The sequence below is a fragment of the Phyllopteryx taeniolatus genome, chromosome 11 (assembly GCF_024500385.1).
Source record: "Phyllopteryx taeniolatus isolate TA_2022b chromosome 11, UOR_Ptae_1.2, whole genome shotgun sequence".
Taxonomy (NCBI): domain Eukaryota; kingdom Metazoa; phylum Chordata; class Actinopteri; order Syngnathiformes; family Syngnathidae; genus Phyllopteryx; species Phyllopteryx taeniolatus.
In genome coordinates, this window is record NC_084512.1 from 24,831,347 (window position 1) to 24,856,013 (window position 24,667).

Genomic DNA, 24,667 nt, shown 5'->3' on the forward strand with positions numbered 1-24,667 from the left:
ATATTTTGGGCTCTATTTAAAAACCGTTCTGTATTAATAGCACACGCTTTGGCATTGACAAAAAAACGTCAGTCGTAAAAATTGGTTGAGAACTGCGAAAGTTATGATTTAATTTCAATGTCCACGCTTTGCTTTTGACGAAAACGTCGACCTCCCCAACATGGCTGCCGCGTAGGAACGTCGGAGAGCCGAGCTGCTCACGGTGCTTGCGTATCTAGTGTTCATAGCTATGGCCAGATGGGCTTGGGGGCTTGCGCCTGTTAATGACGTCACAGTACGGCAAATACACTTGGACAAACTACACCGCACCCAAAAATGATTGGCCTGTCATACAAAATAACACAACAAAACTGTTTTTAGTGAGTAAAAATTGTGTACACTTCCATTGTACAGTCTCTCTCTCGCTCTAATTCCCATTCACTGGAAGCTCTTTTGTTTTGATTTATTTGGTGATAGCACAAAATATGAACACATTACATTAGCACTTCACGACATAGAGTCAGACATCATAACAAGGATAAAAACAGCATAAAGCTCAAGGGCTGAAAGTTAAATATACACAGAAGTAGTCCATATTTGTCATCACATATTCCTTTTTCTTTAAACATGCGTAAGCTGTGCGGAGTATTTTTTTTACTGTCTTCCATTATTGCATGCTTATGTTGTCTTATATTGTCAAATACCTGTTATTTGATGGCTGAAGGCTCACATGTATGCATTTCACATATGCAATAGGGTCAAGACACAGTTATCAGTTCACAGAGCACGCATGGCAGATGTAACACTTGGTGAGAGGTTCGCCGGGAGGGCTTGAGCTCATTGCTTAGATACCACTGCGTTTGAAGTCAAACCAACAAGTTCACTTGCTGCCTACAGTGCCGCCTTTTTCTAAGATATTTGATTTAATGTTCTACATGACAATGTCACTGTCCATTATTCTTACAATTAGAATTAAAAGTAAATTGATCTTAAAAAGGATGTACTTGTATTATTATACTCTAATATGATTATATCACCGGCACGGTGGACGAATGCTTAGAGCGTCTGCCTCACAGTTCTGAGGACCGGGGTACAATTCCCAGCCCCGCCTGTGTGGAGTTTGCATGTTCTCCCCGTGCCTGCGTGCCTCCGGTTTCCTCCCACATCGCCAAAAACATGCATGAATTGGAGACTCTAAATTGCCCGTAGGTGTGACTGTGAGTCCGAATGGTTGTTTGTTTGTATGTGCCCTGCGATTGGCTGGCAACCAGTTCAGAGTGTACCCCGCCTCCTGCCCGCTGATAGCTCGGATAGGCTCCAGCACGCCCGCGACCCTTGTGGGGAGAAGCCGCTCAGAAAAAGGATGGATGGATGATTATATCAGCGGCATAAAAAACATCAACGATACTTTCCTATGTCGTGATAGTTTTGGGGAAAATATATCCTAAAAAATTTGCTCTCATGACAGGCCTAAAAACATGGACTGTAATATATTGAGTAAGGGCAAGAGTAATGGATAACACAAAAATATTATATAAACCGGACAAAAACAGTCACAACTGGAATAAAAATCTGCAATATAGCGGGACCGCGAAGCAAGAACCGTGATATAATCGAGAATTATCGTATCTGGAATGAAGAAAACAAAATTGCTACACAAATAGCAAAAGCATACATCTATAGAGACATCAATTTGCATCATAAGACCCCAAAATATATGAGCATTTAAGCACACTATTACAACGCAAATGTGGAAGATTATTCATTCAAATCGCCTCATAGGGAATTGCCTCTTACGTCATAGTCCCTGTGTTTAAAACAGCTCGTGCACGCTGTAACTCCAAAAACTTGAAAAACGATCGTGATTCATGACAAATTTTACCGTGAAATCGCTTTAAACGTCGCTGTTTGAGCAGAAAACGATTGCGACACAAGCCTGCAGGATGTGGCGTCGCAATGTAAAGAGCCTATCTCACTGGCAGAGACGTCGCCGATGTCACATTTTCATCGCCTCGAACCATTTGTTTACCCATCATGAACTATGCTGCACCATGTTTGTACAAATTTATGATGAATTATGATCTGCTTTCAGATTTTGAAATCTTATCACTTTTTGAACTTGTAAACAAATCTGAATTTGCCATGGCACTACCATGTTGCCACTGAGAACATCTCTGTTTCTTTTTCTGTTGGTGGGAAGTGTCACGAAAGGATGGAGACCAGAGTCATTGAGATGCGCTGGTGGTTTGTTGAGGTATAGAATGCGTGGCAGGCAGTGACGAGGACAGTCAGTTGGCTTGGCGGCGTGGTGGCAGTAATCCACTTGGCGAGGGACACGGACACTGAGGACAAGGAAAAACGAGGTGGTCAGAATGATGACGAGGATTTGCGTAGCTTATGTAGATACTGGGGAGTCGTTGCACCGCTGGGAAGCTTCAATACTCTGGCGAGAGTTTCCGGGATCTGGCAGGCTTTTATACAGGTGGTAACGAGGGCTGATTGGTGACAGGTGCGCGGCCGAGGAAGGTGCTGGAAAGAGAGAGCGAGGAGGGGAGAGCGAGAGAGGGCGAGATGGCGCAAAGCGCCACCCACTCCAACCGTACTACTGCAGGACGGCTCATAACAGTACACCCCTCTCAACGGACGCCTCCCGGCGTCCTGCCAGGCTTCCCCGGGTGAGCCGATAGCAGGGTCGTCGTCCAGGATAAGCTTACGGGAAATCCAGGAACGCTCCTCCGGACCATACCCCTCCCAGTCCACCAGATACTGGTAACCCCTCCCTCTGGGCCTCGCGTCGAGGATGCGTGAAACCGTGAAGACCAGATGGTTGTCGATAACACGGGGGTGGAGGGGGTACGGCTCAGGGCGCAGGTGGAGACAGGCTTAAGCAATGATACGTCGAAGGTCGGATGAATTTTAAGAGACTGCAGGAGTTGAAGTTGGGATGGGATGTGATGTGATGGAAAACGGACCGATAAAGCGTGGAGTGAGTTTGCGGGATTCTGTATGGAGTGGGAGGTCACGGGAGGAAAGCCAAACGGACTGACCCACCTTGTACTCAAGTGCAGAGGAACGACAAAGGTCGCAAGTCGTTTATTCCTCTCCGCAGATCGGACTAAGGCCGCCCTGGCGTCCTTCCACATGGACTTGACCCTTCTCAGGTGATCGCTCACCACCACCGCATGCTCCTGTTCCTTAAAAAACATAGGTTGGAAACCATAGCAGGCCATGAACGGAGACGTACCGGTGGCAGAGCTGGTGAGGGAGTTGTGGGCGTATTTGACCCATGGAAGAACTGAGCTCCAGGAGGTCGGGTTGCGTACGGCAACACAGCGAACGGCTGACTCCAGGGCTTGTTTCGCCCGCTCCGTCTGGCCGTTGGTCTGCGGATGGTACTCTGAAGACGAGCTGGCTGCTCACCCCGTTCGAGGAGAGAATCGCTGCGATCGTGGGTGACGGTACTCTTTCGGGTGGTGGGAGCACACGTGGCTGACTCTGATCACCCCACAAAGTTCATACCATGTATGTAATCATCGTCTTGGTCAATTTATAGGCATTCTCACAAATATCAGTGCTTCGTGAAAGAAACTGGTCAACGAGTGAATTCAGAGTCCTTGCTTCTTTTACATTGTTGAAATCAAATGTCGTCAGGCATGAATTGTTCATGTGTGTGATGTGTTCATGATGTGCAGATTTATGAGAACAGTTTCCCCAGCATCGCCTCTAAGTGTCGCCAAAGCACCAACAGCTGCAGAAATGTGCGTACGCCAGCCACGCAGTTGGCGTGAGGCGCCGCACGTTTCCACGGTCATTTCACTCGCTATATCTGAGCTTTGCCGTGAAAAAGAACGAATGCCACGTTTTTTTGTGCGTATGCACCTTTTGTACATGAAGCCCCAGGTGCGCAGGTGATCAATGCTGGAGAGGGAGGGATAGAGCGGAAAAGAGCACCGGCCATGATTTGCAGCAGAGACTCAAAGTGCGCATCACCACAGTTAGCACTGAAAAAATAAATGCGTACATCAGGCGCTCAGGAAGCATTTTTATTACTCTTCCAGAATTGACAAAACAACCTGTCGATTTAAACAAAAACATGGAGTTCAAAAGGTTGACCTGATTGAGCAAACCAATTTTTTTGGGGGTAATTCCGATCTCTTTTCCAGTACACACAGCCCTCTTTAAACAAAATATAATTTCACACTACCATTCAACAAATACAAGATGACTTTTAGAGTAGCCTTGTGTGATTTACACTTTTAAGCAATTGATACTTGCATATTATTTGATGTGAACAAATGAGCGGAATTACTCCGATGTAAGAGTAAACCCTCCAACAGGGTGCGCACGTGTGATTTATGGTTAGTATTCGGGACTTCGTTGCAGGGCAGGAGGAACAAAATCAATCCAGTCGCATTTTAATGAGTCTCTTTGTTGAAACGTCACAAATTAACAGTATTTTATAAAACTGTCACAAAGATCACAGGAGAAAAATTTTGTGTTTCACCAGCATGATTGCACCTTAATTCACAAAGCAACGTCTTCCTTAAACAGTTGGATGAGTTTGGTGTGGAAGAGCTTGAGAAGCTAGACTCCGACAGCAAGCCAGGAGTTCCTGTCCAGTATCTCTTAAATGTTCTTGTGGACGGATTGAAATTCCCCACAAACTCAAGTCTTGGGAAAAGCTTTTTCAGAAGCTGTTACAGCTACAAAAGGAGACAATTTTTTTTTTTTTGTTCATTTAATATTGTCCCACGATTCAAAATAGTGATGTGTATATATTAAAAACAAGAAAAATGGTTTCGAAACCATATTACAGATTCCGGGGAACAAAACATGCTTCCTGTTACACATCCCTTTACAACACCGCCATATCCCATGAAGTGTTGCACACAGACTCCTTTTGACTGTTTTTAAGCAAACAAACTGTTAACTGTGACAGGCGCTTGATTTAAGTCACAATATTGCACTTAGTTTTTCCTCTTCTCTGATGCTACAGCTTAATTTATCCAGAATTACACAGAGGTCCATGTGCTTGTTCAATTTAAGGTACAAGTCCTTTCTGATTGGATGTATGGAGAGCCAGTCGGGGTTGAGCTCTGCCAGCAATCGGATGTGCTTCTCCATTTCCCCTAAAAGCAAAGAGAATAGATCAGCTAATAGTACAATCCATTTACCGAACGCCACATCCTCACGGACGGCACGGGTGTGCTAGAGCCTACCCCCGCTGACTTTGGGCGAGAGGCGGGGTACATCCGGAACTGGTTGCCAACCATTCGCACTCACATTCACACCTACGGGCAATTTAGAGTCTTCAATTCACCTACTATGCATGTTTTTGGGTCATGGGTGGAAACCGGAGTACCTGGAGAAAACCCACGCAGGCACGGGGAGAACATGCAAACTCCACACACGCGAGGCCGGATTTGAACCCAGGTCCTCAGAACTGTGAGGCAGATGTGCCTACCAGTCATCCACCATGTCACATCAGCTAGTGGTTGAATATGAAAATCCTTGAGGGCAATTTAAAAAAAAAAATGAAAAAAAAAAAAAAAATCACAAGACATGCTTTTCTTTGTCTCACTGAATATCTAGTAGCAGAAGAGGAAATAAATTACGATTCATCTTTTTTTTTTGTCTTGGATAGGTTGACCAACCTGAAGTGAGATCAGATCTGTAGCTGGCAGCCATCCGGTTACAAATGACTTCCATAATTAAAGCAGGTTTTTTTTCAGATACAAAAACATTCCGAAGAATCCGAGCTAGCTCCCCGAGCCGGGACATCATCAAGAGACGCCCTTCTTGAGAAGGACTTCTGGTCATAGCAGCCTGGAGCTTCTGGGCTTCCTTTTCCCGAATCTAGAACAACAAAAAAAGCATCAAAGACACTGAGGACCATATTCACCCATGTGGGAAAAAAACAAGCAGTTGCACACTTTTCTGGCTCCGCAGAATCTCCCATCGACTTATGTCATTTTACTCACCTTCAAGGCATACACACACTTTGGGTAAACAACCCTAAAATGTGGGCGTTCCCGTTATTTGCTTTGCTCTTTTTGTATGAAAATAAAGTTTGTTTTATTTTAACAGTGCACAATAAGTCATGTAATTTTGGAGAATTCTACCATTGGTGCAACATCTCAAAACAAAAACCACGTGAAATACATACTCTGTCTAACAAGGACTGTGAAACTCCATTCAGGGCATTTGGAATACGAGGTGAAGCCGTTTGCGTGCAGTTTCGATTTTGTGGAGACGTCTTTTTACATTGGGCATTCTGATCCCCCGTCTTCTGAACCAGAGAAACCAGAGCTTTCTCCATCTGGGTGAAAGAAACCAAATATTAAATTTGCTCAGAAAATTGGAATGCATTGATATTGTGCATAGCACAAAATCTTTTTTGAAGGACCTTGGGTGTGATGAAAGAATGGGCCTTGTCCAACACCTCCTGGGCAGATATAAGTTTATCAATGCAAGGAGGTTGAGGAAGTAAGCTTGCTTGCACAGCTGGTAGAGTGTCCACATTAAATTTAGGGTGCCAGCGGGTCAGTTTTTCTTCTGGCACACACACTTGAGGTACTAACGAGGAGAGGAAAAGCTGCAAAAGAAGAGAGAATGCATCAGAATTGTCCTCACCCACATTGTTTCCACCTACGCAACACATTTGCTGCAAAATTCAGATTTTATTAAAACTGACCTTGTGGTGGTGTTTCACAATCGAAAGGAGGTTGTGATGGAAGGTGTGTCGTCTCGCCAAAAGATCAGAGGCCGTCAAGATGGGTCTACCTTCTTTTTGGCCTAAAAATGATCATTGCACATTATTCAATTTTAGAGATACTCCGAAATGAAAATTCCTGGCCAAAACCGAAAATGAGGAAACCAAGGCAGTGGAGAGAAAAAAGACGGTAATCATGAGTAAAAGTATTTCCTGCATCCTCTATTGCTGCTGAAACGATGCAAATTTCCCCATTGTGGTACTAATAAAGGTTATTTAAACTTATACGTTCTCAAGTGACATACGTGGTCATGTACGAATTCACTTCTGGTTTCGGTCCCCAGTAGCTGTGTATTATTTTCTCTCCAGGCACTTTAATTTACCTCTAGTTTGCTGTTCAAAGTTAGCTAATCTTCACTATAACGCAGTTCCAGCCAGACCTATGTGACTGTACCATCTTGGCTTTATGCGATCAGGATTTTTGGGGCAGATCACCGATTAGCTAGTTTAAATAAACCGATCACAAAATGGAGCAATATCAATTTCAATAAGCTGTTTATTTACTGTATATACCGTGGAAGCTCAATTAGGAACTTAATTAATTTCATGACCCCATTTGTAACCCAAAACATTCATGAACCTAAGTAATGGTTCCAATTGAAATGAATGGCAATACAATCAATCCATTCCAACCCCCAAACGAAGTTATCCTTACCTTTTTCATCAGTGTACGGGAAATTTTTTTTTAATTAAATTGGGCAATAAAGAAATAAGTGAAAATACACTATTATAAAGAAATGACAAAATAAACATGATAACTGCTTATTGCTCAATGACTTGAACTAAAGAGGGGAAAGAGGGGGAGGACGAAAGCTTCTCATTGAAGCATCACCACTGCAAACAGGAAGGGGCTCAGGGCTGATCCCTGATGCAGTCCCACCTTAAATTCCTGTCACACCGACAGCACACCTTGCAACTGTTCTGCTGCCCTCATACATAGCATGTATTATTTTAACATACTTCGCTCCCATTCCAGACCTTCTCATGCAGTACACCACAGTTCCTTTCGGGGTACTCTGTCATGGGCTTTCTCTAGATCTACAAACACACAATGTAGCTCCTTCTGACCTTCTCTGTACTTCTCCATCAACACTCAAGGCAAATAATGCATCTGTGGTACTCTTTCTAGGCACGAAAAGGCATGTACAGTGCCGTGAAAAAGTATTGGATCAAATTCTGATATTTTTGCATAGTTTCCCCACTTTAATGTTTAAGATCAAACAAATTTAAATTTCAGACAAACATAACCCAAGTGAACTGAAAATAACGTTTCTAAATGGTGATTTCATTTATGAAGGAAAAAAAAACATTCAAAGTTACCTGACCCTGTATGAAAAAGTAATGGCCCCCGAAACGTACTGTAACTGGTTGGGCCATCCTCAGCAGCAACAACTGAAATCAAGCGTTTACTACAACTGGCAATGAGTCTGTCACATCTCTCTGGAGCTATTTTCTCCCACTCTCTCCCTTGCACAATTGTTTGAATTCAGCAAAAACAGGGGAAGGGGGAGAGGCTGTATACATCCGATATAAAACATTGGGGGTGATTATTCGGTTAGTCGACAAAATATCTAAAGGATAATCCATTCTAATAAGCCCTACTGTTTAGTCCTCGTTTAGCAAAAGTTGCGTGTGCCAAAATACTGCCTACGTCCGTCTTAGTTCCTAAACATTGCCTCGTGCCAGCTGCTCGCATCTGTGACAGGCTGAATGTGCATAGGCGAAACTTCCGCCTAGCGAGGAGTTATTTTGACGTGATTACGCCCCCACATTAACCGTTCATTGTCTTAATTAAAGAGATACTACAATTCAATAAATAACACATCATTGGAGATAGTATTTTTGACAAAAATAAAATGTTTGTCAGAACTTTTTTTTTTTTTTTAACCAGGTCAATAAAACACAGGTGCTATTGGATTTGTGATTTGATGATCAAGGATGCTGAAGCGGAAGTTTCAGCTCAAAAGTTCTAAAAACAGAATGGATTCGTACACAACGGCAGCGCTGAGCATCCCCATTAGAGCCGATCACAAAATTTGCACAAAATAAAAAATATCGGCCGACCTGATCTGGCCGATTGGGTGTTGCTGATCACATTGGTGTAAAGTCTAGTATCTTCCAAACACTTATTTTGGTGTTTTGTGACAACATGTCACGATAGCTTAGCAACTAGCATGGCTTCGCCGTCTGTCTCTTGTTAATTAATCATCACAACAGCCTGCTTCGGCCGTCTTCTTTTGGTGAAAAGTAAAGAGTGAAATGAAAACCGAAAATGCACTTTTGAGCCTCTGATTGTTTGAACAAGCAACATTGCATTTAAAGGTTTGAAAAAGAGTACGAACCACAAAGAATGACAGGTTCCATGGTGAGCTGGTAGCTGCCCTTCTTAATACAGTTGTTGTATGTTGGTATGTTCTTTTCCTGTCTGAAGGTGTAAGCCTCAGGAAAAACTGTCTTCATTTGGCCAATGTGGTGTTCTTCAAACCGCCTGCAGATATCAAGAAGACAAGGCAAATGTGCAATGTTACAATTCTAAATACAACAACTGATGTTTCAGTCCAACACTTGTGCACAACACAATCTCTGAAGACTGTAGTATGACGTGCACAAAGGCACAAGAGAAATACAGGGATAGTTTTAAAACCCCAATTCCAATGAAGTTGGGACCTTGTGTTAAATAAAAACACAATCCAATGATTTGCAAATCATGTTCAACCTATATTTAATTGAATACACTACAGAGACAAACTTGATTGTTTTAAGCAAATAATCATTAACTTAGAATTTTATGGCTGCAACACCTTCCAACAAAGCTGAGACAGGGTCATGTTTACCACTGTGTTACATCACCTTTTCTTTTAACAACATTCAATAAACATTTGGGAACTGAGGACACTAATTGTTGAAGCTTTGTAGGTGGAATTCTTTCCCATTCTTGCTCGATGTACAGCTTCAGCTGTTCAACAGTCCGGGGTCTCCGTTGTCGTATTTTATAATGCGCCACAAATTTGGGAGACAGGTCTGGACTGCACGCAGGCCAGTCTAGTACCCACACTCTTTTACTACGAAGCCACGCTGTTGTAACACGTGCAGAATGTGGTTTTGCATTGTCTTGCTGAAATAAGCAGGGGCGTCCATGAAAAAGATGTTGCTTGGATGGCAGCATATGTTTCTCCAAAACCTGTATGTACCTTTCAGCATTAATGGTGCTTTCACAGTTGTGTAAGTTACCCATGCCATTGGCACTAACACAGCCCCATACCATCACAGATGCTGGCTTTTGAACTTTGCATCCATAACAGTCCGGATGGTTCTTTTCCTCTTTGGCCCGGAGGACATGATGTCCACAATTTCCAAAAACAATTTGAAATGTGGTCTCGTCAGACCACAGAAAACTTTTCCACTTTGCATCGGTCCATCTTAGATGAGCTTGGGCCCAGAGAAGCCGGCGGCGTTTCTGGGTCTTGTTGATAAACGGCTTTTACTTTAGAGTTTTAAATTGCACTTACTGATGTAGCGCCGTACTGTATTTACTGACATTGGTTTTCTGAAGCCGGCACGGCGATGACTGGTTAGCACTTCCGTCTCACAGTTCTGGGGAGCGGCCCGGCCACGCCTGTGTGGAGTTTGCATGTTCTCAGGTTGATTGAAGACTCTAAATTGCCCATAGGTGTGAATGTGATGTTTGTTTCTGTGTGCCCTGCAATTGGCTGGCGACCGGTTCAGGGTGCACCCCGCCTTCCGCCCGAAGATAGCTGGGATAGGCTCCAGCAGCCCGCGACCCTCATGAGGATAAGCGGTTAAGAAAATGGATGGATGGATGGTTTTCTGAAGTGTTCGTGAGCCCACGTGGTGATATCCTTTACACATTGTCGATTTTGGATGCAGTCCCGCCTGAGGGATCGAAGGTCACAGGCATTCAATGTTGGTTTTCGGTCTTGCCGCTTACATGCAGTGATTTCTCCAGATTCTCTGAACCTTTTTATGATATTATGGACCGTAGATGATGAAATCCCTAAATTCCTTGCAATTGTACGTTGAGGAATATTGTCCTTAAACTGTTCAACTATTTTCTCACGCACTTGTTCACAAAGAGGTGAGCCTTGCCCCATCTTTGCTTGTGAATGACTGAGCAATTCAGGGAAGCTCCTTTTCTACCCAATCATGGCACCCACCTGTTCCCAATGAGCCTGTTCACCTGTGGGATGTTCCAAACAGGTGTTTGATGAGCATTCCTCAACTTTCTCAGTCTTTTTTGCCACCTGTCCCAGCTTTTTTGGAACGTGTTGCAGCCATAAAATTCTAAGTTAATGATTATTTGCCAAAAAACTAAGTTGATCAGTTTGAACATTAAATATCTTGTCTTTGTATTGTATTAATTAATTATATGTTGAACATGATTTGCTAATCATTGTAGTCTATTTTTATTTATGTTTAACACAAAAAAAATAATAATAATAATAAAAAATGGGATGATGAGCAGGTTCAATAGTATACAGTGGACCCATGCTATTCGTGGGGGATAGGGACCGGGCCGGACCCCTAATAGCAAAAAGCCGCGGATAATTACTCGGGAACAATTTGGGGGGGGGGGGGGGGGATTGAGTTAGATTTTTATGTCGATTAAAACTAAAATTGGCATGCTGATTCCAAAATTGCAGTCAGTGTTTTTCTAGGATGTCAAATATTTTCTCCACACCTTGCCCTCCAGATAAGCAAAAGACTTGCCAGTTGATTACGATTGGACTCATCTCCAGCTACGTGGCAACTTGTTTGTGTGTCACAATTGAGACAGTTCGGTGAGAGGTATGTGCAGCTCCCAATAGGTCAGTACTATCAATATCTGCAAATTATTATTTCAGCCCAACAACAACTACAATAAAACCAATAACACAAATATATTTCAATTGCAACATAACCACTGCTTAACTTAAGCATTTTTTCTACATTTGAATAAATTCAGTTATTTGTTTTTACTGTCAGTATATGGTGGGAACATTTGCTTTCGCCACGTGTGACAGCAGACGAACTTCTTGATGCAACTGGGGTTGTTTTATTGACAATTTCTGATCCTGCTGTGCACGCGTTGGCCTCTGAGGGTGCAGTATGATACACGCAATGAGATGAGTCGAAGGGGATAGGCTCCAGCAACCCGCAACCCTCGTGAGGATGAGTGGTAAAGAAGATGGATGGATTTTATAAATTATGCCGCCGTCTAGAGGTTATGAAAAAGCTGCACACTTTCATTCCAATGTGCCACCGCCACAGAGAGGTTATGAGAAAGGTGTAGCCTACACTTTCATTCCAATATGACTGCATATATGTAGAGTTGTGCTCATAAGTTTACATACCATGGCAGAATTTGTGAAATGCTTTTGTAAATACAACTGATGACTGAACAACAACCATCGTTTTCTTTATGGTTATGTTTTGTTTAATGATAATACTTTTCTGAAGTGTGTGACAGTTTAATTTGAATACCATTAAAATAAAATTAAATTTGTTTCGCCTGGGCTTTCATGTTTTCATCTATATCTATATAGTTATACATCTATCTATATATATATAAATAAATAAAAAAACACTATCGCCAAGGTCAAGTGCGCGTTTTACCTCCAGGCATTACCTCGCTAGCTCACAGGCTAGCGAATGTAATAAACAGTTAACTTTCCCTTTGTCCAGTTGTATGCGGAGCAAACGCCGTTCTGCCAGCAGCGTTGTGAGCGGCATGGCGGGTATTACCACAACAAAGAAAAAAAACGTCCGAGTCCATTACGTTGATAGAACAATACCCCGCCCTATTCTGCCTCTGATTGGGTAGCACCAAGACAGGATTTGGATTCTTGATTCGCTGTGTGTGGAAGCTCTTAAAAAAAAATTTAATCGGAAAAAATTTGTGGCATCTTGGGGCTTTTCAGAAAGAACACAAACCAGCGAACATGCAAGTTTTCAGCAAATAACCGAGGATATGTCCCCCTATCCCCCCAAAAAGTAAAGAATCTATGATTCACAATTCAGTTCACAATGGGCAAACCACAAATGGATGTGGGAACACTGTACAGTCACACCTACTTGTGCATCATGTCCTGCACTCCTTTTTTTATCTTGGAGAAGGTAGCAGTCTCCGAGCGGTTGAACAGCATGGCAACCACTGTGTCCATGCTCCTAAACATCTCAGCCAGTACCTTGAACTGATAAGGCAGGGAGAGGCCTGGGGGAGTATCCTGGGCTAGATTGTGATACTGCTGGTATGCTGGCTGTTGAATACTGAGACGAGAAAAAAAAGTTTGGCGTCTAATCCTGGGCAGGACACCATTGCTGCTACATAATACAGAAGGGTACATACTTTTAATGCAACACAATGCAAGCTCATAAACATTATAACCTCACCTCTCCTGAGCTGGAGTCTCTTTCTGTATCTTTTCATCCTCAGAGTCTTTCTCCTTTGTCCTCTTAGCTTTAGCAGCCAGCTCTTTTGCTCGAGCCACAGCTGACATTGACATAGCAATGGAGGATGAAACGGTTGGTGTGGAAATTGAAGTACATGATGCAGCAGTGCCGAACTCCTCGACTTGTTTCTTGATCCTCATCAGGAGAAACTTGTTGGCTGTAATATTTTCTCCACAATGAGTCTGAAAGATAGAGTCCTTCTGATTTGCGGCGAGAGTTGTCAATAAGAATGGCTCGAAGAATACGGTTCTTGCCATAGCCAAGCACTTTTAAACAATTTTTTAGCAAGCAGTTTGGTTCACAGTAGTGACAGTTTTCAAATTTCCAACTTGTACCATAATGCTGAGGATATAAAGCAGCGTTTTTGGTTCAAAACAGACAGATTTTGACTACCATACAATGTCTACCACCACGTCGACAGGGTTCACAATGCCGTTCGCCATCTCGCCAATGGCTAATTGAAACAGGATACGGCGAAGCAAATATTGTTCACATTAGCCGTGTATGGCTAATGTCAAAAGCTCTTCCTGATAAAAGTTTAAGTGCGCACGGTCATTCTACCATGTATGGACGTTGTTAGCGGGTTAGTTGCCCCCCCACTTCGTAAAATGCTTCAATCCACCATCTAGCTGCTGCTGGCGAGAAGCAGTCAGGCTCATAGGCTTTCCTGGCCGCAGGGAGCGGCGCATCAGAAAAGACAAGATCCGATGTCGCTTGGCGCCCAATTGAAGCATGCATATTCCCGCGACGTAGGTTTACGCCAATGTGTCCTGCAATTCACACGAGTTCTCGCAGCTAAGTTATCTGCCTTCTTCATCAATGCATGAGCCGCTAATCCCACTTTGATTGTCATGCCGACTGGCGGCGGCACTGGCTCGAACCAGGCCAGCTCGTCATTTGGGGGCCCAAGGCAACTATAGTCAGAGCCCTCCCACCACCTTTTGTAATTGCGACCACTTTGTCCTGCTTTTGAAATCTGCTAAAATCATCTGACAGCTAACGTTAACCTTATATTTACCACCAAAGATTTTGAATATTAATGTTCATCTTCAACTCAAGTTTGAATTTGAGAGATTCTAGATAAAGTCCCTAAAATACTTCTTGAGGACTATCAAATAAGTGAATCATCAACACTTTTACTTTATTTGATAAGAACAATTAACATTTCAGATGGTCTACCATGTCAACAGCTTTTAAACTCATATTGGTGATGAAAAGTGCCACTTATCACTCTCTCCATTTATATTCGGCTGACAGACAGCAGTGGAGAGCATCATACTGTATGTGCTTTCATTGCATTTTTTACAAGGAATGAAGTGAAATTAATAAATCACTAATCTACTGCTGATGAATGGAAGATTTTTCTTTTTACAATTCAATAGTAAAATAAAGATTTGTTATTAATCATCATAACATTTAGGCCTGGCCTACAGGAAAGAGTTATTTGTTGGCTGTATCCAGCGTTGTGTTGGTCATGCTATAGAATATTCCTTGTGTTCAGTGAATAATACTGAAGATAAACTTCATTTTCCCAAATCATTCAGCTCTAAGCCTGTGTGATGGCTAGGTAGTTTTAATTGGGCCCACATCGTTAAAGCTTTAACTCAGTGACGAGGACTGGATATGCGTGGCTATAAGTTTGGCCACATAAACACACGTGATATTGTGGCGAACTACGCACAAGTGTGGGTAGGAGATTTTTATACTGTTCAGCCACATTGGCTAAGAGGTTGCATGACCAAGTGTGCCAACACTGCATCTCCATCTCACCCTCCTCAACTTCTGTTTTTCTCTCAGTCATAATGCACAGTTAAGAGCCACTGATCAACTGGCTGTGTGTGTGTTCAGTTGCAGTCTGTACTTTTGGTGGCAGATTCAGATTATATATTAGATTCGGGTTGAGTACACATGCAATGTTACCTGTTTAGCCTGTCCTCCATTTTTCTTGCTTTTGATGGCGTCCTTCTGTGGTGAGATGCTAGTTTGATTTTGAAAAGAGGCTGCTGAAGTTGAAAGCTGCTCAGGAACTCCATTGGGCACTGGCTCAGCTGTAGACTGGACAAAGCTTTCAGTCATTTGTATGAACAAACTATATTTACCAGCATTGCGCAATAACTAATCCTTAATTTCAAAGAATCATCAAAATTACTCCCATCTCCATGGCAAATAGTAGACTACACCAATTTGATCAGTATCGGCCGATAATTAGCATTTTATGCTGATCGGCTTTAATGACATAATTCACCGATACTATCAATGACGCCACTGATCGGCTCCACAAAAGACATTCACTCCGCATCTTCATCGTGCGCAGTATATTTGAATCCTAAAGCGAGTTTATTTTTAGCCTTGTCACGTGGCTTTTGACGTAGTACTGTAAATATATGAGCGCCAATAAAAAAAAATTTTTTAATGAAAAAAATACAGAAAATTATACTTAGTCCCCACCGCTACAATGGGGACTAAGTATAATTTTCTGTATTTTTTTCATTTTTAATAATTTTGAGAATTATGCTCAGGTAAAAAAAAAAAGGAATGGTAATAATTCCTATGTCTTCATTAGTCGATTTTTAAACTGAAATACTATACTGTATTTTTCAGCTCCAAATACCTGTGACTTAAAGTACAATCACTGTGACCAGTTATTATGCAGACATGTAGATGACAAACTGAAGCAACATGATGTATTTGAACTATTCTATACTATCAAATTAAGACTTGATTCTTCACGTTTTTGCAGGATATAGAAATGTGCAACAAATTAATCACATTTTATAATTTAGATGCAATGTCTGTGTCATGGTCATGCAGATAACAGTTATATAAACACTTTTAATATAAAGTATATCATGCTGAACTAACTCGAGGTGTAATGAGTGAGCACTCTGCATGTTATGAGTCATTGCCTATTGCTAGAGAATGCAAAAATCATTTTTGTTGTTTTTAATCTGATCAATTGATGGGGTAGTGGGTGGAATAATAGCTTCTAAAACTAATCAATAGTTGCGGCCCTAAAACTAACACATTTTGAAAAATACTAATTTATCCATGCACAGCATTGGGTAGACTCCGGTGCTGTAGATGCTGGAGCAGGAAAAATCATATGTAAACTTGTAAAAAAAAAAAAAAAAAGTGAACCTCTGCAAACTGTTGTAGACTTAATCTGGAGTGAACAAGATGATGTTTCACATGCAGGGTCATCAGGTTCTCTCAGATATGGTCTGAGCATTCTCTATTTGAAACTTGGCTGTAAACTTAAATGTCTGACGTTATATAAGCGCAATAACAGTATTGCCAGCTTCAAAATCAGTTTTTATTGTCTTACACTGTCCATTGTTATCATCTGCATTAGGCATTTGTAATTTGATGTCCTAGAATTTAACACAGAAGTAAACAGTCTTGGAGATAATAATAATTTGTTTCATCATGTCTGATGTCTAACGTTTTTTTGTTGTTTTTTTTTTGTTTTTTTTAAATAAGGCGGCACACGGTGGACGACTGGTTAGAGCGTCAGCCTCACAGTTATGAGGACACGGGTTCAATCCCCGGCCCCGCCTGTGTGGAGTTTGCATGTTCTCCCCGTGCCTGCGTGGGTTTTCTCCGGGCACTCCGGTTTCCTCCCACATCCCAAAAACATGCATGAATCGGAGACTCTAAAATTGCCCGGAGGTGTGAATGTGAGTGCGAATGGTGGTTTGTTTGTATTTGCCCTGCGATTGGCTGGCAACCAGTTCAGGGTGTACCCCGCCTCCTGCCCGATGATAGCTGGGATAGGCTCCAGCACCCCCGCGACCCTAGTGAGGAGAAGCGGCTCAGAAAATGGATGGATGGATGTTTTTTATAAATAGAGTGACAGCTCAATAACTGGAGAAATAGATGATGCATTACATTCCAGCCTATGGTGACAGGATTGCTACAAGGCGTTTCTCAATGGAAAAATAGAGAAGAGGTGGAGATGAAGAGATTGAAATTAAACCTGCTCAAGAAGAGAGCCCAGCGAGCTTGTCGGGGTTAAGGGATTTGGCGGAACGGAGGTAAGAGAGATTCTTGTGGTCGGTCCAAATGATAAATGGTGGTTCAGTTTCCTCCAACCAGTCCCTCCACTCTTCCAAGGTCCATATAATGGCCAGTAGCTCTCGGTTGCCGGCATCGTAGTTCCTCTCGGCAGGAGACAGACGACAGGGAAAAAAGGCACAGGGGTGCAGTTTCTGGGTCGTGGGGTCCCGCTGCGAGAGGACAGCCCCTGCCCCCGTGTCCGAGGCGTCAACCTCGACCACGAATTGGAGGGAGGGGTCGGGGTGGCGAAGAATGGGCGCACTGGTGAACAGGGTCTTGAGTCGGTTGAATGCTTGGGATGCTGCCGGGGTCTACGAAAGAGGGAGCTGGCGGGTGTGACGCTAGTGAGGGGGAATAGCGACGTTGCTGTAATTACCGATAAACAGACGGTAGAAATTGGCGAAACCAAGGAAACCTTGTAGTTCTTTGCGGGTGGTAGGAGTGGGCCAGTTAACGACTGCTTGGATCTTGGCAGGGTCGGGTTGTAGTTGACCTTTGGAGATGACGTAGCCTTGGAGGTGTACGGAGCAGAGGTGGAATTTGCACTTTTCAAGTTTAACAGATAGCCTGAATGGAGACTCTGAATGACTTGGCGTACATGGAGGCTGTGTTCTTCAGGGGAGCGGGAGAAAATGAGGATGTCATCAAGGTATACAAATACGAACCGGTTGAGCATGTCATGGAGGACGTCAGTAATAAATATCTGGAAAACTGCAGGGGCGTTTGTTAAACCGAATGGCATGACCAGATACTCGAAGTGTCCGAAAGGGGTATGGAAGGCGGTCTTCCATTCTAACAGTGTCTTAACAACTTGCATGGGCTCTTCAGTGGCTACGGGGAGTGACGGAAAGGCAGAAGACTGTGCTGGAGGCGGGTGAGAAGCTGATGGCGCAGCGCTCAGAGTGGGAAGGTTTTTGTGCAAGCGAACCCCCCCCCTCTCTCGTGTACGCTCTCGCAGTCTGTTATCCAGACGAATGGAAAGGCCGATAAGATCCTCGAGAGAGAGGAGGGCTCGTCCCGGACTGCTAGCTCATACCTTGAGCTGCTCGGAAAGGCCATTGGAAAAAAATCCCCCGAAGTGCCGCGTCATCCCACCCACATTCACCCGCCAATATGCGGAACTCTCCGGAATATTCAGCTGCAGAATTAGCGCCCTGCGTGTGCGTGAGGAGACGACGGGTGGCTTCTTTGCCCTGAATGGGGTGTTCGAACACTTTACGAAGTTCATCGGAAAAGGAATTGAATGAGTGGAGTAGCGGAGAGGGTTCTAGGACCTAGTCGACTGGGAAGGGTATGGGCCGGAGGAGCGGTCGTGGATTTCCCGGAAACTAATACTCTATCATACCCTTTTGGACGACTTCTGCGCGGCTCACCCGGGGAAGCCTGGCAGGACGCCTGGAGGCGTCCGTTGAGAGAGGGTTACTGTCATATCCTGCCTGCAGTTACTTTCAGTGGTACCACGGCCCTTTTACCTCCCGTAAGTCACCCTATTCCTCGTTCCCTTTTTGACTTCCGTGTCTCCTTGTTCCTCCCCCCTCCCCCCTCCTGATCCACGTAATTCCTGCCGCCAAGCCAGCCGCCTGTCCTCACCACTGGCTGCCACCAGTCCACACCGCCGCCTGCCAACCCACCTAGGACCACCGCCATTACCTTTCATCAATAAACTATTCATCCTTTCACATCTGCTACCGACTGCTCTTGGATCCAGCCGCACTCTATTCGTGTCAAAGAGTTCAGTCATGACATCGTTAACGTTCAAGAAGCACAAGATGAGGACGTAGGCGTGCGGGAGTATGACGACACACACAAATTTGGTTTTGTTAAGATTTTATTTGTCCACAAAGACCCTTACCAGTGGAGATAACCTAGAGGAAGTAGCTGACATACCGACAGATGAGCAACATGAAAACAACAGAATATGGACAAAAGAAACAAACAATGGAAAAGGTGGAGCAGCTGACGTGGAAAAGACAGTGAAAATCAAATACACACAGTGGACGATGAGGAGCTGAGCACTGCAGCTGTTCAGATTATTGATTTTACATCTTTGTGTATTACATCAGGTCAGTTTTGGTCCTTTGACAGGGTGGTCCATTTTAGGTGGTCTTGATGATACACTCATACATGAGCCAAACCTTGCAATAGAAGATGAGCAACTAAACATCCCCATTACACCTCAACTCCTACTGATGCTGAGACCACTTTTGGTAGACCACCAAGTCCTGCCTTTGAACGTGAAACTTCACTGAGTAACTCTCTTAGATTAACTGATTGCCCAATTTAACGATGAAGCACTGATGACAATCTCTGTTAAATATAGCTTTAGTGATTAAATGGGGCAGCACGGTGGACGACTGATTAGCACATCTGCCTCACAGTTCTGAGGACCGGGGGTTCAAATCCCCACCCGTGTGGAGTTTGCATGTTCTCCCCGTGCCTGCGTGGGTTTTCTCCGGGCACTCCGGTTTCCTCCCACATCCCAAAAAACATGCATGGTAGGTTGATTGAAGATTCTAAATTGCCCTTACGTGTGAATGTGAGTGCGAATGGTTATTTGTTTATATGTGCCCTGTGATTGGCTGGCGACCAATTCAGGGTGTACACCGCCTCTCGTCCAAAGATGGCTGGGATAGGCTCCAGCACGCCCGCGACCCTTGTGGGGAAAAAGCGGTACAGAAGATGGATGGATGGATGATTAAATTGGGGCAGATGCTGGTGTGTCCAGGGATGTATACGCTGCCTTCTGGACAGAATTCCTAGACTATGCAGCAGAAGGTGCAGATGTGAGGGTGCCATCACTCTCCCCGAAATAGCAAGAGGAAGAATGGAAGTCTGTTGGCAGGATATTGGCCAAGGGATTGAAGGACCAAGCGTATTTTCCATTTCGGCTGGCACAAGGCTTTACAGCAACCATCATATTTGGTGAATACTCCGTTTCATCTGATTTACTGTTTGACTCCCTGATGTTGTATCTTAGTCAATCTGAGAGTCATCTTCTGTCCACTGCTTTGCAAGAAGCTGTCGTCGGCGATGATGAGGAAGAGTTTCTTGATCTTATGGATTGCATTGGGAGGAAGACCAGTACCAACCCAAGATAACTTGAGAGCTGTGCTTATCCAGGTCGCCCACAAGCAAATCATCCAGCATCCAAAATATGCATTGGATAATATTGCAGAGGTTGCAGGACCAACACTCAGGAAATTTTGCACGAATGTAGAAGATATGAAGAAGCTGTATGAGGACAAACCGACAACACAAAAGGTGATGATGATGATAACAGCTTTTCCAGTTACTTCAGCAGAGAACCAACGTTTGCGATTTTTACATCAGTACATAAGGGGATTGGATGAAGCTGATGAGATTTCTGACTGGGTCGGATGTTATCTATGTAAAATAAATTCAAGTCACTTTCACCTCTTTGGAAGGGCTAGCACCACAAGTAAGGGCCAATTGCCCATACCTGTGGCCCAAATGTGGAGCTGCCGTCAACTTGCAGCAGCTATCCTGAGTTTTGAGCTGAAATGGAGGCTATATTGTCCAGCAACACTCACTGCAATGGACATAGCATAAAAGTACCGTATTTTCACGACCATAAGGCGTACCGTATTAAAAGGTGCAGTCTCAGTTATTACATACGCGAGCTTAAAACATACGGTAGCATGCACGCACACTAAAACAATGTTTTTAAAAAGGCAGCGGGAGCAAAACTGAGTTCGGTTGTATTTTATTGAAGTATTTACCAATGTACTCACGTTATGTTTTTAATCAATCCTCATCCACAAATCCATCAAAGTCCTCATGTTCTGTATCCGAAATGAACAGCTGGGCAAGTTCTCCATCAAACACGCCGGGTTCCCTCTCGTCATTGTCAGAGTCAGTCTCGTTGCCGTGCGCCTCCCCAGAAATGATGCCGGCTTTTACGAAAGCTCCAACAACAGTGCAAGCAGACACGTTAGCCCGAGCATCCGCAATCCATTCACAAATTGTAACGTAACTTGCCCGGCGCTGCCTCATAGTCTTAGTAAAGCTGTGTTCGCCATCTGTCATCCATCGCTCCCACGCCGCTCGCAACTTCACTTTGAACGCCCTGTTTACACCGATGGCCAGCGGTTGGAGTTCATTAATCCATTGCTCGAGTTGGCCTTCCAACTCGGGCCACCTCACCTTGTTTCCGCGGAAACTCAGCTTCGTCTTCTTGACTTGGCGAAGCTTGTTTTCCTGCTTCCTCCACTTGCAAACCATGGATTCGTTGATCTTGAATTCTCTGGCGGCTGCTCGATTCCCATGTTCCTCCGCATAACTGATAGCTTGCAGTTTAAACTGTGCTTCGTAAGCGTGTCTCTTCGTAGGTGCCGTTTTTTACTGCCGTCAAGCCAGCTTCCACTCGTAAAGTAACAGTCAAGCCAGCCGCCTCTAATTTTGTTCATACTAGGCATTACGGTAATAGGTTGTCAACTCGCGGCGAAAGCCACCTTCAAAATAAAAGCTTCCCAATAATACGGACATCAGTGCTCTTCGGTTAAGGAATGCAACCAGCAAAGTTAATTTGAATCTTGAGATACATTTAAAAATAAGTTTATTTGATATCTTAGGGAAAATAAATGGTAAATGGACTGCACTTATATAGCACTTTATCTACCCCATCACAGTGCCCAAAGCACTTTACAAAGCGTCACATTCACACACACATTCATAAACCAATGAGCGACTGCTGCCATGCGAGGCGCTACCAGGCCCACTGGGAGCAAATTAGGGTTCAGCATCTTGCCCAAGGACATTTCGACATGCGGAGAGTCGTAGCAGGGAATCGAACCTGTTCTACCTACTGGGCCAAAGCCACCCCCCACATAATCCCATTGGTATCGCAAGACAAGTCCAGATCTGTGTGACAGACCACCAAGGACTCCACTAAAAGAGGTTTGATGAAGATCTGCTTTTGTATTTCAAAATAAAAGTCTCCGAAAACTAATAAACTACATTTATTTTTAAGGATATCACCACATGGGCTCAGGAACACTTCAGAAAACCAATGTCAGTAAATACAGTTCAGCGCTAGAGCCGTAAGTGCAACTTAAAACTGTACTATGCAAAGCAAAAGTCATTAATCAACAACACCCAGAAACACCGCCGGCTTCTCTGGGCCCGTGCTCCTCTAAGATGGACTGATGCAAAGTGGAAAAGTGTTCTGTGGTCCAACGAGTCCACATTTCAAATTGTTTTTGGAAATTGTGGACGTCGTGTCCTCCGGGCAAAAGAGGAAAAGAACCATCCGAACTGTTATGGACGCAAAGTTCAAAAGCCAGAATCAGAGATGTTATGGGGCTGTGTTAGTAACTTACACATCTGTGAAGGCACCTTTAATGCTGAAAGGTACATACAGGTTTTGGAGAAACATATGCTGCCATCCAAGCAACGTCTTTTTCACGGATGCCCTGCTTATTTTAGCAAGACAATGCCAAACCACGTTCTGCACGTGTTACAACAGCGTGGCTTCGTAGTAAAAGAGTGCGGGTACTCGACTGGCCTGACCCGGGACTGTTGAACAGCTAAAGCTGTACATCAAGCAAAAATGGGAAAGAATTCCACCTACAAAGCTTCAACAATTCGTGTCCTCAGTTTACATTTATTGAATGTTGAAGAAATGGTGATGTAACACAGTGGTCAACATGACCCTGTCCCAGCTTTTTTGGAATGTGTTGCAGCCATCAAATTCTAAGTTAATAATTTGTTTTCTAAAAACAATCAAGTTTATCTGTTTAAACATTAAATATCTTGTCTTTGTAGTGTATTCAATTAAATATAAGTTGAACATGACTTGCATCTCATTACATTCTGTTTTTATTTATATTTAACAACGTCCCAACTTCATTGGAATTGAGGTTGCAATGTGAGACATTCGTTTCCACCTGCAATCTTTAAATTGGAAAATGCATCATCTTGTATCCATGAAGCATCTGTCCAACTGACTCTGGACAAACATTGCTGTATCTAGCAGATCTGAATGGGCTTTCCTCCCGAACAAACGCAAAGTCCGCAGGTGCCTGCGTAAAGTCGACAAACTAATAATACCATCTATGTGACTCAAAGACAGGACGATCTCCCAGTGTCTTAAACCAATATCAAAATAAAACTTGATCAAACTAAATAAGCCAATTAGTCAGAAAACAAAAAAAAAATGTCTGGAAAAACAGCAAATTAAGTAATGAGAAAAACAGGACAGAAATTAGTCAGGGGGGGGGAAATAATTGGAAAAACAAAAATAATTAGTCAGAAAAACAGGAAATAAATTACTCAAAAAACAGAAAATGTAAAAAAAAAAAAAAAAAAAAAGTGAAAAAAAAAAGGTTTGTTTTTTTTTTCAAGTTAATGCACCCTGACCCTCGTGAAGATAACCGGTAAAGAAAATGGATGGCTGGATGAATGCAATACGCTTCCGTAGTATTTGCGTTATTTTTCATGGAAAAAGAATAAGCAATACGATAAAAATCTTATGTGTCAAAAAATAAATGCAGTTAGCATCTTCAGAAAACGTCACAAATCAGGAAAGTACATTCCGGACACCCAACGGTAAAGACATTTTCGCATTAAATGTTTGACAAATATTACTTCAGAATATTGGTTTCTTCGAAACAATGACCTTTTGCTGCATAATTGAAATACTCATATCAACATATTTGACTTTCAGACGAAAATTCTATAGACCATTAATCAAATGATATGACAATGACAATGTTAGTTACTGTCACAGCAGACGAGTGGCGGATGGTACATTTCGCTCCAAAAAACAAAAGTCCTGGCAACCGAGGACGCTAACAACGTATGAGACTTTGGCCTTACCTGTTGTTTAGGGTGCGAGAAGACACATTTGTTTGTGGCCGATGTTGTCGTTTTGGCGTCCACTTGACGCCTCTTCTTCGTTGCGCTGCGCTGCGCGGAAGCCGAACTCGCGTCTGTCCCAAGTTGTGCGTTTCGCGAGGTCCGCTTTGATGGTGGCCGAGGAGTGAGACGGTGATCTTTCGGCTTCTTACTCGGAGCACACTCGCCTTTGGACGAACTCGTTGCCGCGTCGATAATTCGCATGAACTCATCGCGGACTTGGCTCGAGGCTGAATTCGAGAAAATGTCTTTGTTTGAAGAGGCGACTGATCCCGATTTGGTCGAGTCGCGAGAAGCGGCAGCGCTGGATTTGACCGAACTGGCCGTCCTTTTCTTGCTCTGGGAGAAGAAATCTGTGACCAGAGCCTGAGACATGATTAATAAATACCGTGAAAACTTAACAAGTCTTCAGTCGCAGGCTAAAAAAAAACCTGCATTGCCCAGGTTGTGGCCACAGGAAGAACAAAAAACTTTCCCGCGGTGTCGAATCGCGCCTATATCCGCCCGCGACAACCCGGAAGTATTACTTTTTTT

General features: G+C 43.4%; 1 protein-coding gene across 1 annotated transcript; it reads right to left on the reverse strand.

Moving 5' to 3' along the window:
* Positions 1-4,008: 4,008 nt before the first annotated feature.
* Positions 4,009-24,667, reverse strand: cdt1 (chromatin licensing and DNA replication factor 1). The gene is made up of 10 exons (XM_061790240.1): positions 24,095-24,667; positions 15,122-15,256; positions 13,142-13,383; positions 12,824-13,018; positions 9,094-9,239; positions 6,674-6,774; positions 6,386-6,574; positions 6,146-6,298; positions 5,634-5,835; positions 4,009-5,108 (listed from the first exon to the last, which is right to left on the reverse strand). Exons 1-10 carry the CDS (start codon positions 24,506-24,508, stop codon positions 4,933-4,935), a joined length of 1,953 nt encoding a protein of 650 aa, XP_061646224.1. The 5' UTR covers positions 24,509-24,667; the 3' UTR covers positions 4,009-4,932.